General features: G+C 47.7%; 1 protein-coding gene across 1 annotated transcript in view; it reads left to right on the top strand.

Moving 5' to 3' along the window:
- The window catches only part of FA2H (fatty acid 2-hydroxylase), a 74,355-nt gene extending 56,686 nt beyond the window's left edge, over positions 1–17,669 (top strand). The window contains exons 3-7 of the mRNA XM_081203396.1: positions 3,602–3,744; positions 5,726–5,832; positions 8,421–8,593; positions 12,231–12,483; positions 13,425–17,669. Of these exons, the coding sequence (XP_081059522.1) occupies positions 3,602–3,744; positions 5,726–5,832; positions 8,421–8,593; positions 12,231–12,483; positions 13,425–13,504 (756 nt within the window). The 3' untranslated portion in view covers positions 13,505–17,669. The remainder of the gene's footprint in view (positions 1–3,601; positions 3,745–5,725; positions 5,833–8,420; positions 8,594–12,230; positions 12,484–13,424) is intronic.
- The last annotated feature ends 257 nt before the right edge of the window (positions 17,670–17,926 follow it).

Raw genomic sequence — 17,926 nt, forward strand, 5'->3', positions numbered from 1 at the left:
GTTGATTGCACTTTGATGTTTGATTAAGTTTGATTTGCTTAAATACACATTACTCCATTAAAGTAGTAATGGATTGGCCTGGAAGCGGACACTGGCCCCACTCCTGCCAGCCTGGTAGAAAGTTGATCCTCTACAATGTACAGAATAGGCCTGTGATCTGCTTAGTTGGTGCAATAGAGCAGCTGAAGAATGGGGTTGTGTTTGTGCAACCACTCAGCAATCCACTCAGGACGGAAGGCCCCATCTACACAATAAATTTACAGCAGTATTGTGCCACTTTACAGCTGGGGAAAACAACCTGCTGGGTGTGGAGAGTGCAGCTGACTGGGACCCCACTGTGGGAAGCCTGAGGAAGGAAAATCCCTTGCCCCAAATAGCAAGTCTAGACTGAGAGATGAGGATGATGCTCCACCTGCTCTGCTGTCGCCTTTGCTCTTCAGATCCAAGGTGCAAAGGGGAATCATTGGTGGATCAAGGCAGGGCTGAGGATGTGCTAGGAGGGGATTATCTATTCATTTAATACATTTATATCTCACCTTTCCTTCAAGGAGCTCAAGCTGGCAAACATGGTTCTCCCTTTCCCATTTTAACCCCACAACTACCCTGTCAGGCTGAGGGGGGAGTGACTGGCCCAAGGTCACCCAGTGAGCTTCATGGTCAAGCAGCGATTTGAACCCTGGTCTCCCAGATCCTAGTCCGACACTCTTAACCTGTATACCACCACTGGCTCTCTGGTTACGGGGAGGGAGAGGGAGACATCCATGGACTTAGTGCCTGTCAGGCTGCCTTGGGACTGCAGTGCGTTTCTGCTGGTCCTCAGCTGTATTGAGGTTCTCCCCACAGAATTGTAGAGTTGGAAGGGACTATGAGGGTCATCTAGTCCACTGGCCTGCAATTCAGGAATTTTTCACCTGATATGGAGCTCATGTTCTGTCCTGGCTTGGTATTCAGACTCATGGCTCAGCTGTTGTGATAAAATAAAAAAATTCCTTCCAGTAGCACCTTAAAGACCAACTAAGTTATATAGAAGGATCCTATATAGAAGGATCTGGCAACTTCTGTTTCAGTGTATCTGAAGAAGTGTGCATGCACATGAAAGCTCATACCAAGAACTAACTTAGTTGGTCTTTAAGGTGCTACTGGAAGGAATTTTTTTATTTTGACTATGGCAGACCAACACGGCTACCTATCTGTAACTGTTGTGATAATAATCTGTATTCCAAAATTCACTACAGCTTCCAAATATAAGTAGGGTTACAGCTCACAAAGTCAGAAAGCACGGCAGAACTTGAGAGGACTTGGCTGGACAGAAGCAAAGACCCAAGTACGCTCTCTCTCTCACTCTCACTCTCTCTCACACACACATACCAGGCTCCTCATTTGAAGAGCAGGACAGTCACCTTTGTCAAAGGTGTGGTCAAAGTCCTGAGGGTCAGAGCAAACGCTGTGCCAAGTACTGGCACAGTCCCTCCAGGCCTTGCTGACAGAGGTGGAGACCATGAGGCAGGATCATTGTCAGGTTTCTCCTTCCGTCCCACTCACAGAATCCCAGAAGTGTAAGTTGGAAGGGACCCCAAGGGTCATCTAGCCCAAACCCGCCTCAATGCAGGAATCCTGCCCACAGCTGTCCCTGGGTGGGCTTGAACCACCAACCTTCTGGTTAACAGCCAAATACGCAACCCATTGCACCACCTGAGGGGTTGGCCCCCATGCTGGCAGAGGTTGGCTCTGGAGCAGCCTTGACCTGCTTGGGATGTTGTGCCTGGGGTATCAGATGACACTGAGTTGGGCTGTCCCTCTGACAACCCTTCCCCCACTCAGCCCTTCCCCCAGGTCAGAGGCCCCCCACAGGTGCTTTGTCCTGCCTCCCGATCCCATAGGCCCCTCCCTGGGCCAGATGCCTCTCTTTCCACCATTCCTCCTCCCCATCGAAAACTCCTGCCCAGACATTCCCACAGAGTTAAGTCCCAAGCATCTTTCTCATCAGAGGTATCCCTGTGATCTGGGACACCTTCCCATCTGCACCCGCCCCAGAACTTTGTGCATGCCTCAGCAAAATGAAGAAATGAGTGAGAATTAAATCCTGCTGCACTGATTGCAAGCCCCTGGCCCTCCTGGTGACAGGCGTTAGCAGCCAATGCAGAACAGAGCCCCACCCTCTTGGCGATCAGTTGATGAAACTTACAACATCAGTACGTTAGCAGGTGGACATGGTTTGAAAAATGGCATCATGAGCCAAGATTGGCTCCAAGGCTGAAGGTTGCTCAGCCCTGTCATAGACTGAAAGGACAAAAAGGGGTATTGAGTTCTCTCAAATCAGCTTATTTCCTTTTACATAAATACAGCATACTCTGCAACTGAGGCCAGTTGTGCTTTCCAGATGCTCATGTAGTGAAATTTTCTGCCTTAATTAAACCCGACTCACCTTGTTACTTGTGTTTAAAGAATGGAATTAATTTTTAAAAATTAAGAGGTTATGTCACTGAAATCAGTTTCATAATGAGCTTATGACAGTCAGGTGAAAGGTATGATTGATTCTTGCAGGAACGCATCATGCCCTGCATTTTGAGCCTGAGATCCTGCAGCTTATCAAGCAACAGATTCATTTGTGACTGGGATCATCATTTCTTATATCACACTGCCAGTGTGAGAGTATGCAATACCATTATGCAATGCCATTATTAGTATTATGTTTTATTGATTTTTTTTTAAAGTTTGATACTTTTGCATCTTAAGATTTTGTAAAGTGCTTTAAGAGGTTTTGTAAAAAGTGATGAACAAATAATCCTTAAGGGTGGAAGTATTTAATGTTGGTTCTTTCATTTTCTTTTTTCTTAACTTAAATTTTGTTCATTACATTTTGCAGCAATTTGTTGGGTTTTTTTTGTTTAAGTCCTCATGAAAATTCCCTGGCATTTCAGTCTGAATTTCTCCCAATAAACACTTTTTCGATGCATTTTCGATGCACAGTACACATTTTTGCAAGCGATTTCCCCAAATATAATACATTTTGCTAAACTCTTTTCAGTAATATGTGCATGTTTATGAGTACCCTCCACTGATATGTGCATCTTTAAAAAACATTGATTGGGGAAAATTTGGATAAGCGTGAATTTCAAGGAATAGCTGTGTTATGATTTGCTGCCCTTGAAGCAATGCATGTGTTGGTTCCATGAGAGTGTTGATTTAGGATCATTAACTATGAACTAATGGGATGGAGATGTTCCTTGTTGCAGCTTGGAGAGCAAATTAACCACTGAATTATTTTTTTTGGGGGGGGGACGTGTTGTACTAATTTAGCCAATGCATTCTAATGGACAAGGGAGAGGGGCTTTGAGACAAGCACTTCCTATAATCCCAATATTTCCATTGTTCTATTGTCTCTTTCGTGCCCTTTTCTGATTTTGCTTATTCTGCTTAATTAATTCTGGAATTACAGAATGTGTCCACAGCCCTGACTGTTGCTTAATCCCCAGAAATGGCTAAAACCTGAGAGTGCTTCATGAGAAATCCCATGGCTCTGACCAGCCAGCTGGGGAGGTGCAAAAGCTGCTTGATCTTGCTGAAACCTCTGACTCTTTGCACTCTTTCTGTTCTCTAGGAGCTCGTGGACTGGCATAAACCTTTGCTGTGGCAAGTGGGCCACTTGGGGGAGAAGTACGATGAATGGGTGCATCAACCGGTGGATCGTCCCATTCGCTTATTCCACTCGGATTTCATTGAATCTCTCTCCAAAACAGCATGGTGAGGCTCTGGGGTGCATCAGATAGCTGGGAGAATATTGGGTGAAGTTGTGTGGGTCATGTTGTGTTTTGGCTGTCGCTGGGCAATCCTCAATAGGTGGGGCGCCAAATTCACTGGTTTAGAAGGGGGCAGAACTGCTACCAGTCAAGAATTAGCCAAAATGGTGCCCTCCAAACATTGCTGGATGATGACACCCATCATACTTGGCTGTTCGCCACAGTGGCTGGGTCCCCAGTAACATGTTTAGGGGACCACATTGGCTTCCCTCTGCTCTAATCCAACCTAAATAATCCACCCCAGCTAAGGAAGCACCATTCATTCATCACTACAATTGGTTATATGGAATTAGGAGTGTTACTAGAGAAGACATTATTCATCCAACTAGAAATGGTGTGCAGAGTTTTCGCCAGGTGGGAGTGGGGCTGCAGCCATTTGTGGGTGAGTAAGTGATCTGGATTGAGACCATGTTATGGAGAAGATTTAGTCCTTTGCCGTCACCATAGTCCTGATATGGATCAGGAGGGCATCATCATCATTTAAACCATGGGTAGGCAAACTAAGGTCTGGGGGCTGGATCTGGCCCAATCACCTTCTAAATCCGGCCCACGGACGGTCCAGGAATCAGCATGTTTTTACATGAGTAGAATGTGTCCTTTTATTTAAAATGCATCTCTGGGTTATTTGTGGGGCATAGGAATTCATTCATCCTCCCTGAAAAAAATATAGTCTGGCCCCCCCACAAGGTCTGATGGACAGTGGACTGGCCCCCTGCTGAAAACGTTTGCTGACCCCTGACTTATTACTTGCTTTTTTTGTTTGTTTACAAAAGCAACTCAAAGCAACTTACAATAAATAAAAATAATGCATGCATTAAAACCAGAATAAAACAGAACAAAAACCTAATAACAGGGGGTGGGCAGGTGTGGGGGACTCCCTGGTCCTGAATGGGGTAACTGTGCCCCTGAAGGACCAGGTGCACAGCCTGGGAATCATTTTGGACTCACAGCTGTCCATGGAGGCCCAGGTTAATTCTGTGTCCAGGGCAGCTGTCTACCAGCTCCACCTGGTACGCAGGCTGAGACCCTACCTGCCTGCAGACTGTCTTGCCAGAGTGGTGCATGCTCTAGTTATCTCCCGCTTGGACTACTGCAATGCACTCTACGTGGGGCTACCTTTGAAGGTGACCCGGAAACTGCAATTAATCCGGAATGCGGCAGCTAGACTGGTGACTGGGAGTGGCCGCCAGGACCACATAACACCAGTCCTGAGAGATCTGCATTGGCTCCCAGTACGTTTCCAAGCACAATTCAAAGTGTTGGTGCTGACGTTTAAAGCCCTAAACGGCCTTGGCCCAGTATACCTGAAGGAGCATCTCCACCCCCATCGTTCAGCCCGGACACTGAGATCCAGCGCCGAGGGCCTTCTGGCGGCTCCCTCATTACGAGAAGTGAGGTTACAGGGAACCAGACAGAGGGCCTTCTCCATAGTGGCGCCTGCCCTGTGGAACACCCTCCCTTCAGATGTGAAGGAAAGAAGCAGCTATCTTATCTTTAAAAGACATCTGAAGGCAGCCCTGTTTAGGGAAGTTTTTAATATTTAATGCTGTATTGTTTTTAACACTCAATTGGAAGCCGCCCAGAGTGGCTGGGGAAACTCAGCCAGATGGGCGGGATATAAATAAATTATTATTATTATTATTATTATTATTATTATTATTATTATTATTATTATTATTATTATTATTATTATTACCCACCGATGGCTACTGCTTTCTCTCTCTCTCTCTCTCTCTCTCTCTTTTTTTTGGGGGGGGGGGGTAATTGGTTGTGGGGCCTGCAGCTGGGAGAGAGACACCTGCCTCCTCCCTCTCCCCAGCTTAGATTTTCCCAGAATTTGCAGGGCTTCCCAAAGGCTCTTCTTCGCCTTCCAGGAGACAGCTAATGTTATGAACCTAAACCAGTTTTCCCCCTCTTCCTTCCAGGTACACAGTCTGTGCCGTCTGGCTTCCGCTGGTGCTTTATCTCAGCTGGCATAGCTACACGTCGCTTGCGAAGGGAGAAACCTGGCTGTTTTCCACCTTCACAACAGGTGCCTATGCTCAATCCATCAGCCTCTTTAAAGAAGCTTCTCAGGACACTACAAAGCTCTGAGTGGGGAGAGGCAGGTCTGCACCTGGGCAATGGGGCATTAGGAAAAGGGGCATCTTTCAACTGGTGGGGCCAGTTTGCGTCTGTGTCACCTGAGGAGCAATCCTGCCTGGGAGCCCTGTGCCCTGTGCCCTGAGCCCGACCCCTCTGTTTTCCATGGAGAGAAAAGGCAGGATGAAGCCTTATTCTTGGCGGGCCAGCAAGACAGTGCATCTGGGCAACTGTGTAACGGGAAATGGAGGAAAGGCCTTCTGGTTGTTGGGAATGGAGAGAAGATAAGCATATACCCCTTTCATGGGCTGCACACATGCTTCAGCCTTTGAAGCACTTTGTTTTGCGGTTTTTTGAAAGCCCTTTTGTGGGGATCACTGCAGGGGCCCATATTTGCACTCAGTGCAGGCACCACGAGCAGCTGTTAAATCTTTGCCATATGTACGCATGGAGGGGGTGCCCTCTGTGCCTGGTGCACATTAGTTTCTTTCTGTTGGATCAATCCAGGATTGATCCAACACTTTCCCCTTTCAGTGCTCCCAGCACACACATCCTGAAAGTTTATTGCCGTAGCAATAGCACAGGGTGCACAGGCTGAGCTAGTTAAAGTGTACTCAGGCTTTGCTCCAAGGAGGCAACTTTGACTACATTCCTCCTTGTGGCTGGGTGGTGAGTCGCAAGGAGCCACTCTGGGTTCTGTCTAACTAGTGCCTACTTAATGGTCCTGAGTCAGCCATGTCTATTAATTTCAGCTGGTCTGCTCCTGAGAATGAGTTACATTGGGTGCAACCCTCTGTATATGTGTCCCGAGGCTTCCTTTCCTTGCACCGTGCAGGGAACTTCGTGACCACATGTACCTTTTCTTTCCCCAAGGCGCTCTTGAGTATGCTCAGGCGCTGCCGCACGTGGCTAATTACTGACTATTTAAGACACCCAGAACATAGTGTGCTCAGAGTCTCCCTACTATGACACCAGGCAAGCGGGGGAACATCACACAAAATGATTTATTCCATGAGGATTGCAACACAGTGGTACCTCTGGTTACGTACTTAATTCGTTCCGGAGGTCCGTTCTTAACCTGAAGCTGTTCTTAAGCTGAAGCACCACTTTAGCTAATGGGGCCTCCTGCTACTGATTTCTGTTCACATCCTGAAGCAAAATTCTTAACCTGAGGTACTATTCCTGGGTTAGCAGAGTCTGTAACCTGAAGCGTATGTAACCTGAAGCGTCTGTAACCCGAGGTACCACTGTACAGTGATTGTATCAGAAGCCGTACCTCATGCCACCACCTCAAAATATCGGCGGTTTAAGGAGCGCAGCCTCCAGGCAGGTTTCAGCAACCATAATCAGGAGTCAGGAATGGAGAAAGCAGCTATTGTCCCGAGTAGCTCCCTCCGCCTCCACGCCACCCACAGTGGGCCCTGCACAGAGAAGGGCTTGTGCTGAGCCAGAAGCCTGAATCTCACTCAGTCAGACTCCGGCTTGCGGCACCTGCAGTCTGAGGCGCATGGCCTGCCCCCTTGTTCTCCACTGGCTGGCTGTCTTTTCCCCTCAGGGGTGCCATTCTGTGCCAGCCTAGGCTACTCCTTGGGGAGCGGGGGAGCTTTCTGTTTTCTGCTCCTATCACACCCAGCCAATAATAATGCCAGCAGGCTGGCACAGTGTTAAAACAAGAGACAGATAAAAGAAAGTATACCTCTCCACGCAGCGCATAGGTAAATTATGGAACTCGCTCCCACATGAGGACAGTGGTGGCCACAAAAGAAGACTAGACAAATTCACAGGGGAGGAGAGGGCTGTCAATGGCTACTAGTCATGACGACTCTGCTCTGCCCCCACGGTCGGAGGCAGTGATGCTTCTGAATACCAATCACAGGAGGGGAGAGGGCTCTTGTGGTTGAATCCTGCTTGCTGGTTTCCCACTGGGGCATCTGCTTAGCCCCTGGGAGAACAGGATGCTTGACTAGATGGGCCATTGGTCTGATCCAGCAGACGCTCTTCTTATAGTCTTACATTCTTATTCCCACCTGGATCCTCTGGGGTCTGGTGAGTGGGGTGTTCCCACCCTCAGATTTTTCTCAGAGGGAAAGGTTGGGTGAAAGGATGAGGTCTGTATCTCCCAAAGCTCTTGGAACATGCTGAGGATGTTACCAATTTGTATAACTGGGTTTCTTTTTGGGGGGGGGCATCTTTGCCCTCTTTCTGATTTGACTTGGATCACCATGCAATGTGGCCAATGAGATTCAGCTACCTGATGACATTCGAAGCCAGCTCAGAATGAGGGGTTGCTCTCTATCTTCACTCTAGCAACTTTGGATGGGTAGGGGGGAACAGTGCACCCACTAGAGAGGGTGGCATCCCCAGCACACAGAAAAATCAAAATGACAACCCCTGGGCTGGCCAGTGTTGGAAACTAGCTGCTGGGCTGAATGGGGCTGTGTTGGGTGCTGTGTTGATGTCCTTAGAGCAAGTCCTCCTCAAGGAATGAGGAGGTCCAGACTGTAGGGCTTGCTGACCTCTCGTCTTCCTGCCGTGTAGCATATTCCATCCGTGTTCAGAAGACCTGGTTCCCGTTGCTCTTCATTGTGGGGATGTGCATGTGGTCCTTAGTCGAATATATCATCCATCGCTTCATCTTCCACATGAGTCCACCGACCAACAACTACTACCTGATCACACTGCATTTCCTACTCCATGGTCAGCATCATAAGGTAAATGGGCCACCACACGATCTAGTAGCCTCTTGGGGAGAACTTTCCCAAAACTGATTTGGACTGCAACTCCCATCAGCCTTGGCCAGGATAACCGTGTTCCCTTGGCCAGCGTGACCATTGTGGAGCCTTTCTGACAGGGGCTGATGGGAGCTGTAGTCTGAAACAGCCAGAGGGCACCAGGTTGGGTGAAAGCTACCCTAGATCAGGGGTCTGCAACCCGCGGCTCCGGAGCCGCATGTGGCTCTTTTACACCTTTGCCGCGGCTCCGGGGCGAATACTAGTGAGGGGAGGAGGCGCATTGTGCGCCCCGACACTCCCCACTGTGGCGGGCGCTGTACTGGCTGTGACGTCGCACGGGGGCGGTGCGTGCGTTAGTCACGCACCGTCCCGACGTCACCTTCCTGCCCGCCTGCCCGCTACATTGTAAGGGGCATGTACGCTGGTCACTGCATTGAAAGGGGGCATGTACGCTGGTCACTGTTTTGAAGGGTTGTGAAGAACACACACACACAAAAAGGTAACTTGTTAATTTAACGTCTATTTCTATGAGGAGGAGTAATTCTGAGGGGTCAAACAAAGAAATAATAAAAAAGTGAGAAAAAAGTTATTTTTATAATGATGAGTTTTGCGGCTCCCAGTTTTTTTTTCTTCGGAAACGGGTCCAAGTGGCTCTTTTTGTCTTAAAGGTTGCAGACCCCTGCCCTAGATGGTTGAGGGTCCCTTTACAAGGTCATATTTTTGGAATGCAAATGCCATGAGGCAGCAGCTGGAAAAAAAGAAGGCTGTCACTCGGAGCAACAGCCTTCCTGAGCACTGAAACTACCTTGTGTGGGAAGGAACTCCAGACTGAATTCAGCTACCCCATGCGAATGGATGTGGTCTATTTCACAAGGCGAGCCCTTGTCTCTTTCCACGGTATGCGTGGGGAAACCTCTGGGCCAAGGGCTGCAGGAGGCCTGCTAGCATTGTGAATTTGGCACACAAGAGATTTAGCTTTTTTTGAGAACAATCAGAAGTCTATTTTAGGTCTCTTTTTGTTTTAATTTTCTTGTATTTTTACTTTTCTTTTGTATGGGATGGGGTATAAATTGTAATAGAGTACACTGATGTATAAATGTTGAAATGTTTAATGAAGACTTTAAAATAATAATTATTTTTTTTAAAAAAAAAAGAAAGAAATTTGGCACACAAAGGGGTTTCTCTGCAAAGAAGAAATCAGGAGCACACTCAGAGCAATCTCCTGGTCCTTCTTTTGAAGTCAATCCACTTCTAGAACTGGCCCGCTGGCCAGATGCAGTTCCTAAGCGGGCCATAGCTTAGTGGCAGAGGATGTGCTTTACATGCAAAAGGTCCCATCCTCAATCCTCAGCATCACCAGGTAGGGCTGGGGGGAAAGCTCTGTCTGAACCCCTGGAGAGCTTCTGCCAGTCAGTGTAGAGACAAAACCAATGGTCCAACTCTGTATAAGGAAGTTTCTTAGTTGAGGCTAAGGTAAAACTGAGTGGTGTGCGCAAAAGCTCCCAGGTTCAATTCTTGGGATCTTCAGGTCAGGCAAAGAAAGATTACCACTGTACAGAAGGTTGGTGATTTTAGCCCACCCCGGGATGGCTGTGGACAGGATTCCTGCATTGCAGGGGGTTGGACTAGATGGCCCTTGGTGTCCTTGGTGTCCCTTCCAAAGCTACGATTCTGTGGTCCTGTGATCCTTTTTAATGTATTTATGTCGCCCGTTCCTCCCCAGCTGGGATTCTAGGAGGCTTACAACATTTATAAACAAGGTTATAAAATAAAAAGCGATGAAAACAAACTTAAGCAAAAAAGAATAATTGAAGTACATTTAGAACAAACAGTTAAAATCCAGTTTGCCCTGACAACTGCATCACCTGCACCTTAGTTTCCAAAGGTGTGTCTGAACAGGAAGGTTGCCTGCTGGGAGAGTAACAAAGAGGGAGCCGCTCCAACTTCTCTTGGAAGGGAATTCTGTAACAGGGGAGCAGCAACAGAAAAGTCTCTCTCTCCCTCTTTACACCACCAATTGTGCCTCCAGTGTGGATGGGACTGAGAGAAGGGGCTCACATGGGGATCTTAGCACCCAGGCAGGATCATAGCAGCAGATACGATATTACAGGTGGCCTGGGCCCAAGCCAGAATGATCCCCATTTGAAACCTTGGGGAGCCGCTCCCAGCCTGTATAGAAAATACTGAGCTTTTGGGGCCAACAGACTGACTCTGCATAAGGCAGCTTTCTTATGTTTCTCTCTGGGAGGCAGCAGAAGAAAAATGGTGGGAGCAGCATTTGAGGAATGCGCACAGGCTAGCACTTGAGCATGCATCGTGTGGGTTGGCGCACTTTAAGCCCCCAGGAAATAAGTATGTTTTCCTGCATTAAAGCAGGGAGTGTTTTCAGTAACACCTCCCCCCTTCCACCCACAAATACCCAGAGTGGCTGCATTTGGATGTCATGATAAACTTTAGTTTATCATGGGAACCATCTGCAGCCCCTGTTCTCTCCTTGACTGGCATACCTGTGCAGAGGTGTCCAGAAGCTTCTGTTCTGATTAAGCACCGCTTGCCATTTTGCCTGAACCCGACAAACTTAAGGTTTGTCTGAAACTGTTGTTCGTTTGAAACAAGCTAACTCCAACACATTAGCTACGAAGCTGGCTTCTTTGAACAAACCATAGTTAGGATTCACCACAGTTTAGGGTTCAGGTGTAATGCTAAACTACCATGGACTAGCTGGATGCAGAGGACTGCTGGGAGGCACCAGCGGGGGAATCCCCAAAGGAACTCCCAAGGGAAGAAGGTTCAGAGCCAGGGGACTGGTGGTGGGATGACAATGAGTGGTCAGAGGGAGAAGAGGAAGCAGACTGAGAAGAGGAGGTGTCGGAAGCTGAAGAGGCAACAGGGTTTTGTGAGCATGATGAGGCTGGGGTAGAAAGCAGTCCAGAATCCAAGGCAGGAGAGGAGGGGGCCAGCAGATAGAGATGAGGCAAGCTGCTGAAGAATCCAGAGAGTCTCCCATCCTGTTGAGACCATCTCCCCTCCCCCTGAGCAGACAGAAAAATGTAGAGGACAGAGCAAGGAGAAGCAAGACAACAGAGCCTTAGGCTGCTGGGGAAGGAAGCAGGGGAGAAGCCTTAGAGAGCGGTGGGAAGGCAGGGACTTTAGTCCTCACAACTTCTTCACTGGGGCAAGTCCTACTGGGAAGACTTTCTGTGAATGCTAGGCCTGCACTGTTTTGGGTTTTTTGAATAAAGAGTAAATTTCATGGACACTGGTATCTTTTATTGCTGACCTACACCTGATTCCAGCTTCTGACATAAACTTCAGGTAATCAAAGACATAAGCAAAAGCTTCAGAAGGTGTGGCTTGTTTCCATTAAACCTAGGAATGAGGGACATGAGGCCCTCCAGATGTTGCTGGACTGCAGCTCCCATCAGCCGCAAACTGACATGGCCAGTGGTTGTGATAAATTGCGGTTTACAGTGTCAGCCAAGTCCAGCCATTGGAACTCATTTCTGCTCTTCTGCATCATGAGTATTTTGACTCCAAACCATGGGATGTCCCTCAGCATCAACGGTGTCAGTTAAACTACTAGTAACTAATTCTGCTCCTTGCGATTCTCTTTCAGTCTCCATTTGATGGATCTCGCCTGGTCTTTCCACCTGCACCATCATCCCTGGTCATTGCCTTTTTCTATGTACTTGCCAGAGTTGTATTTCCTGAAGCATTTGGGACCTCCCTCTTTGTCGGGGGGCTCTTTGGCTACGTTGTCTATGACATGATGCACTATTACTTGCATTATGGGTCACCAAAGAAAGGCAGCTACTTGTATGAGATGAAAGCGTACCATGTGAAGCACCATTTTGAACACCAGAACACAGGTAATGGAGGGGGGATTTTGCCTCCTGAACAGCTGCTACCACAGGAATAGGAGCCTATGCCCCCTCCCCCAGTGTTGCTGGACTACAGCTCCCATCATCCCTAACCACTGGCCTTGCCTGCTACTAGCCACAATAGTTCTACCTCCACTGTTGGAGACAGTAAATACTTCCGAATACCAGCTGCTGGAAACTGCAAGAGGGGAGAGGGCTCTGGGGCTCAGGTACCACTTGCTGGTTTCCCTTTGGGGAATCTGGTTGGCCACTGTGAAAACAAGATGGTGGACTAGATGGGGCACTGGCCTGATCTGGCCGATCACTTCTTGTGAATCCAACAATATCTGGGGGGCCACAAGTTCCCCATCCTGGTCTGAATAGTTTTGGGGTAGTGTTAAGAAAAAGCAGGTACTGTTTTTTTAAAAAATGAATCCATAAAATAAAAACAAAATGGAGGGGACTTTTGCTCCCTTCCTGCTGATCTCTCAGGGTTGCTAAATGCCAAAACTAGCTGGTGGAGCCTCCAGGTGGCCACTATTTTGTGGGAAGGATTCAAGTGCATTCTGGAACTTTAGGTTTCCACAATTAAAGTGCTCTGTCACCTGAGCACAACAAATCCACTTTAGAAAAGAAGCAGACATGGTGTGGTTTGGAATGTGTTGGGGTGAACATTGAAAAAATCTAGGACGCACAGATGATCGATAGGAAGGCTTATAAGCACCACAAAATTAAATCTGGACAAATGCTCGTTTTGTCTAACAGCCCTACAATGAAACCTGAATGAATGGTTAATAAAGACCAGCATTAGTCTAACCACTGCATAAGCTTTGTGCAAGCAAATCAGGAAGACTGCTGCATAAACAGGGCAACTGGAAACTGGAAGAGCCCTGACGGAAGCCTCCAATGCCTTGACTTAACTCTACACCTCTCTGTCTTCCCTGTTTCAGGCTTTGGCATCACCAGCAAATTCTGGGACCATCCGTTTCAGACGCTGATCCCAGAGGAAACCCCTGAGAAGGAAGACTAGCACCCGTTACTCTCCTGCATGGTCTTTGGCTCCTGTTTTGCTTTCCTCTTGCAAGCCTCGGATGCCGCCCCCTGGGACTCTGCAGAGCCTGGAAGCCTGGGACCTGAGGAGAGAGGGGACTGTCCTTCTGCTGTGCTGCTTCTTTGTAACATGGTTCTGCTGTGCAGGTGACCTTCTGGGAGGAGCCCTGCAAAGACTAATGGAGAGGGAAGACCAAGGTGGTGTTGCTGAGTGTCTTAGGCAGGATGCAATGGCAAGGGGCAAACTCTGCCCAGCTCAGCACCTTGAGATCAAAGTAGAACTCTAGTTTTAGACACGTGTAAGAATTTCATTGTTGAGCACATGCCACAGCTGACTTGGAGGACTGGTATCCTGTGATGTGTTGAGCGGTAGGCAAACTGCTCTGGCTCTTAGTATTCCTGATATCTAGCATGGTGTTTGGGTGGTGGGTGCAGGATTGCATAATGGTGCAACCCTGTTGGCATCCTTTCTGTGTAGACAATGGGCAGTGGTCTAAGTCCAGCTTGTTGCATGCCACCTACTTGGCTGACCTCTCCAGGGAAATCACTAGGGGAAAAGACTGCTGATTTCCCACAAGCTGGCACCAGGTGTGGGGAATGGCCACCCCTTTTACGCTCAGTGTGATTCTGATCTCTTTAGAGCAGAGCTCTTGGGTTCTGGATTTGCTATGCAAGTGGCTGGATACAAGCCACCGGAGCTAGAAGTTATTTAAGAGGTGATCAAGTGTATCTCCCTGTCCACAGACGGAGGATCTGGCACCAAAGAGTCCCTGACTGGTCCCTATTCCATTACTAATGCAACTTCTCAACCCAGAATTTGGGGGTGAAGTGAGATTGTAGTACATAGCCTGATTTGGAACTGCTTGAGTTTGGGGACTGACTTGGTTGCAGACTGAAGTTGATAGGCAGAGGTGGGATTTTAAAGCAAAACCAGGCAAGCAAGAAAACAGAAAGAAGGGCGAGCCCCTTTCAGAAAAAATGACAGATAAATTGCCACAAATTGCATATTGCAAAAAATGATTTATGCAAAAAACAGTCCTGCTTGAGTCAAATGCAAAAAGCCAACATCTGTCCAAAAAGACGCTGCCTAGGAATCCTTGGAAAATCATACTGGGTCAACTGACTTCAGCTTTGCTTTGTATACACTACAGTATTCACAATCTGATTAATCTGCAAAACTACATTGGGCTGTCAATGAGCTGTATTCTGAACCCACTGATGTGCCTTACTTCTCCTCTGATGGGATGGCAGCCTTCACTCGATGTGCCATGTACCTTAACCGTGACATTTGAGAAACTGTCAGTGATCCATAACTGTTATACACGAAGTGCAATAAAATAAAATACTTAGTCCAGTGTAGGGATAATTGCAGGCAATAATTACAGAAACGAACAGCAATATTGTTTTTTGTATAACTCTACAGTATGTCATTTTTGCAACATTAACTGGCCTGCTGTTTAATGTAAAAGGGGAGGTGGTTTTTCCCAGAGGCAGTGATGAAGCATTTGTTCATTGGCCACCCTTTGGGAAGAAGACTTGCCGTAGTTGGACTCTCTCCGCATAAGGCACACAATTTGTATTCCCAGATCCACTTGTCCTTGCCAGCAGCATTCTCATCCCACCTTCTCAGACCTGTAAGGGCACTTTAGGAAGATGCTGGTTTGTGGTTGGGATCGAACCACAATTGAAGTGGATTTCGCACTTTTGCACAACAAACATCCAAATTTTGCGCAACAAACCTCCCCAAAAATGGGTGATTTTTTGTGGGGATTTTTTTGCAATAAGGAAATTAACAGAATACAACACTGAATGCCGATAAACATTCCTTGATGAAAAGTTGTACAACCTCCCTGCAAACAAATCAGGATGAATGCATAGTAAGTAGGTGGTCTGGAAGGTGGCCTAAGATTTGATGACCCTCCAGGAGTGTTTCCCGAAGGTCCAACTTGCCATGCAGCAGGCTAGCCCTGGTCTAATCCTGCTCCTTATGTTTTTCTATGCAAGGGGAAGCTGCTGTAAGCATCTTGGACTATGCTTTGGTGTTGTGGCCTCCTGTTCCCTTGTTGTTTTTGCCAGTGACTCCAGGAGCCAGAAGGTGGTGACCTCCAGTCACAGGATTGGGGTGGGATGGTTATGTCAAGAGAGCAGAGTTGGCAGGGTTCTTCTGGGAGACACCCTCCAGGACTAGGATGCTCTCCTGCACCTGATTCCAAGACCCTTCTTCTGCTGGAAGGTGAGCGGGCAGAGTGCTGTCCCTCTACAAATAGTCTAACTGCATAGTAGTTCAGGGAGGTCACTGTTGGTATCTTCTGGCTCCTCTGGAAGAGGCAATGTCTGCTGGTCTCTCCCCCTTTGGCCTTTGAGGGCTTATCCACACTTCCTGTTCCTGCATGCTTTCCAGGCATAGTCTGCACTTTAAAGCTCTGTGTGCGAGTGCTCTTTTTGTTGGTTTGTTGCTCTGGAGCTTTCTCCATGAAAACCTGCTCTTTAGCACTGAATCGGAGCAAACAACAGTCTGCGGGAAAAACAAATTCTTGTTTGTTGCACTTCAGCTTTGAAGAGCAGTTTTTGCTGGGGAAGCTTGGGGGGGGGGGAGAGAGAAAGGAGTGCTCAGACATGGAGCTTTAAAGTGCGGACCTCTGCCTGAAAAAAGTGGGGCAAAAGGTAAGCATGGATGAACCTTGAGTCATTGTTTTGCTCTCCCTCTCTTCCCTGCCAGAGCACAACAAAATTGTGTCCAATGTGGTCCTTCATGCTGATAAAGAGGGAGGGCGATGGCAGCCACTTGCTAGATGATGTGCCAAATTGTGGTCCCTTCTTCTCTTCCTCTTTTTACCTCTGGTGCTGCTTTCATGTGTTCAATGGCCTTGTGAGGTTCTGTAGTGTCTACACACAACACGAGGCAGGAGAGGCTCCTTCCCCTTGTTCCACTGGGAAGTTTATGGGGCTATAATCAGAGGGAGAACATTGCACAGATGGGGCTACTGCAGGACAAAGTTTTGCTCTCTCCCTGACTGCCACTGTCCGGAGCGTCCTTGGAAAGGAGGACACAGAGAAGGACTTTAGACTTACAATGTCAGGTTCTGGACAAGTTCATATGGGGGAAGGTGGTCCTTTAGGTATCCTGAGCCATATTAGGCCTCTAGATCCCCAACTCTCTGGTGAGATTCCACCATCCCCATAAGAGGGCGAACTCCAAACCCAGCAGCATCTGTTAGGCCATGATGGTTTTTCCAAGGCAACGCGCAGCTGTCCTTACAAGGCCTCTGCAGATTACACCCCTTCCTCCTTCCAGGCAATGTTCACATTCCAAGTGCTTACTGTGCACTTGTTGGGTTTCAAGGGCGAGGTGTTCTTAATCTGTGTTTGCCCTGCATTATCCAAAGCACATTATGCATCCAGATATAAGATACTTCTGTTCAATGTGTTGTTTGTCAAACCGGCTTCATACCAGCTGGAGTCCACAAACGGTTGTTAATTTGCCTCTAGCCAAGGTGCAAACACTTTTGTATAGGGTAAAGACATCAAAGGAATCAAAGCTGTGCTGATGTGAACATCTGGAGGGTGGTAAAGCTGCTTAATGCACTGGGAATGGGGGAAAGAACCTCACTACATTACAAGCCGGTAATATGAACACACCCTGGGTCTGTGGTGATCTCTCTCTCTCTTTCTCTCTCTCTTACTGGGTCCCAGTCTTGAGTAATTAGATTGTGGAAGACTTCAGGTTCTGGGGTCACCATCTGCTTCCCCTCTCCAACCCACAATCACAAATACAAGTGAGCTTCTCCACCACTGTTTCATCTCCTCCCAAACCTGTGTTTGGCCAGGTCAATTTTAATGGTGTGTCAGCTTTTCTATGCTACCCTGCCCTTTTGCCTGAAAGAATTTATGCAAACCTCGACTAACCTGGAGTTTTGGCCTTCCAGTAAAGGCAATTGCAAAGAGATGCTCACTGGGTTGTGGATTTTGTCACTGTTTTCGGTTATACCCAACCTTCTGATTTCTCTTTGCCCTCCCTCCATGTTTGCCGCAGGATTTTTTTTATAAAAAAAAATAAGGATGAAGTTATATAAAATTGTAGACGTTAAGATCATTGTACATAGATATGATGTATATGTTGAAAAAATTAAACCATTTGAAGTGTTGATGTGTGTGGCGGCAACATGCTTCTGGAAGAGGGGAGGTGGGGGAAGGCGCAGCAGAGCAATTGTGGCTGCCGTGTTGTGGGTCTGTTGTAGCTTTTGGAAGCAGAATCACCTAGAAGAGAGCCTTGCAGCAGCTTGCCATGAGGCTGTTGCAGTGGTCAGCTGCTGCAGTCGCCCCAAGCAAAGAGGGTAGGAGGGGGACTGTTGGCTACCTCTCATCTCCCTTTTCTCAGAGACCCCAGTGCAGAGGTGGTAGC

This window comes from Podarcis bocagei (assembly GCF_964188305.1).
Source record: "Podarcis bocagei genome assembly, chromosome: 7".
NCBI lineage: Eukaryota > Metazoa > Chordata > Lepidosauria > Squamata > Lacertidae > Podarcis > Podarcis bocagei.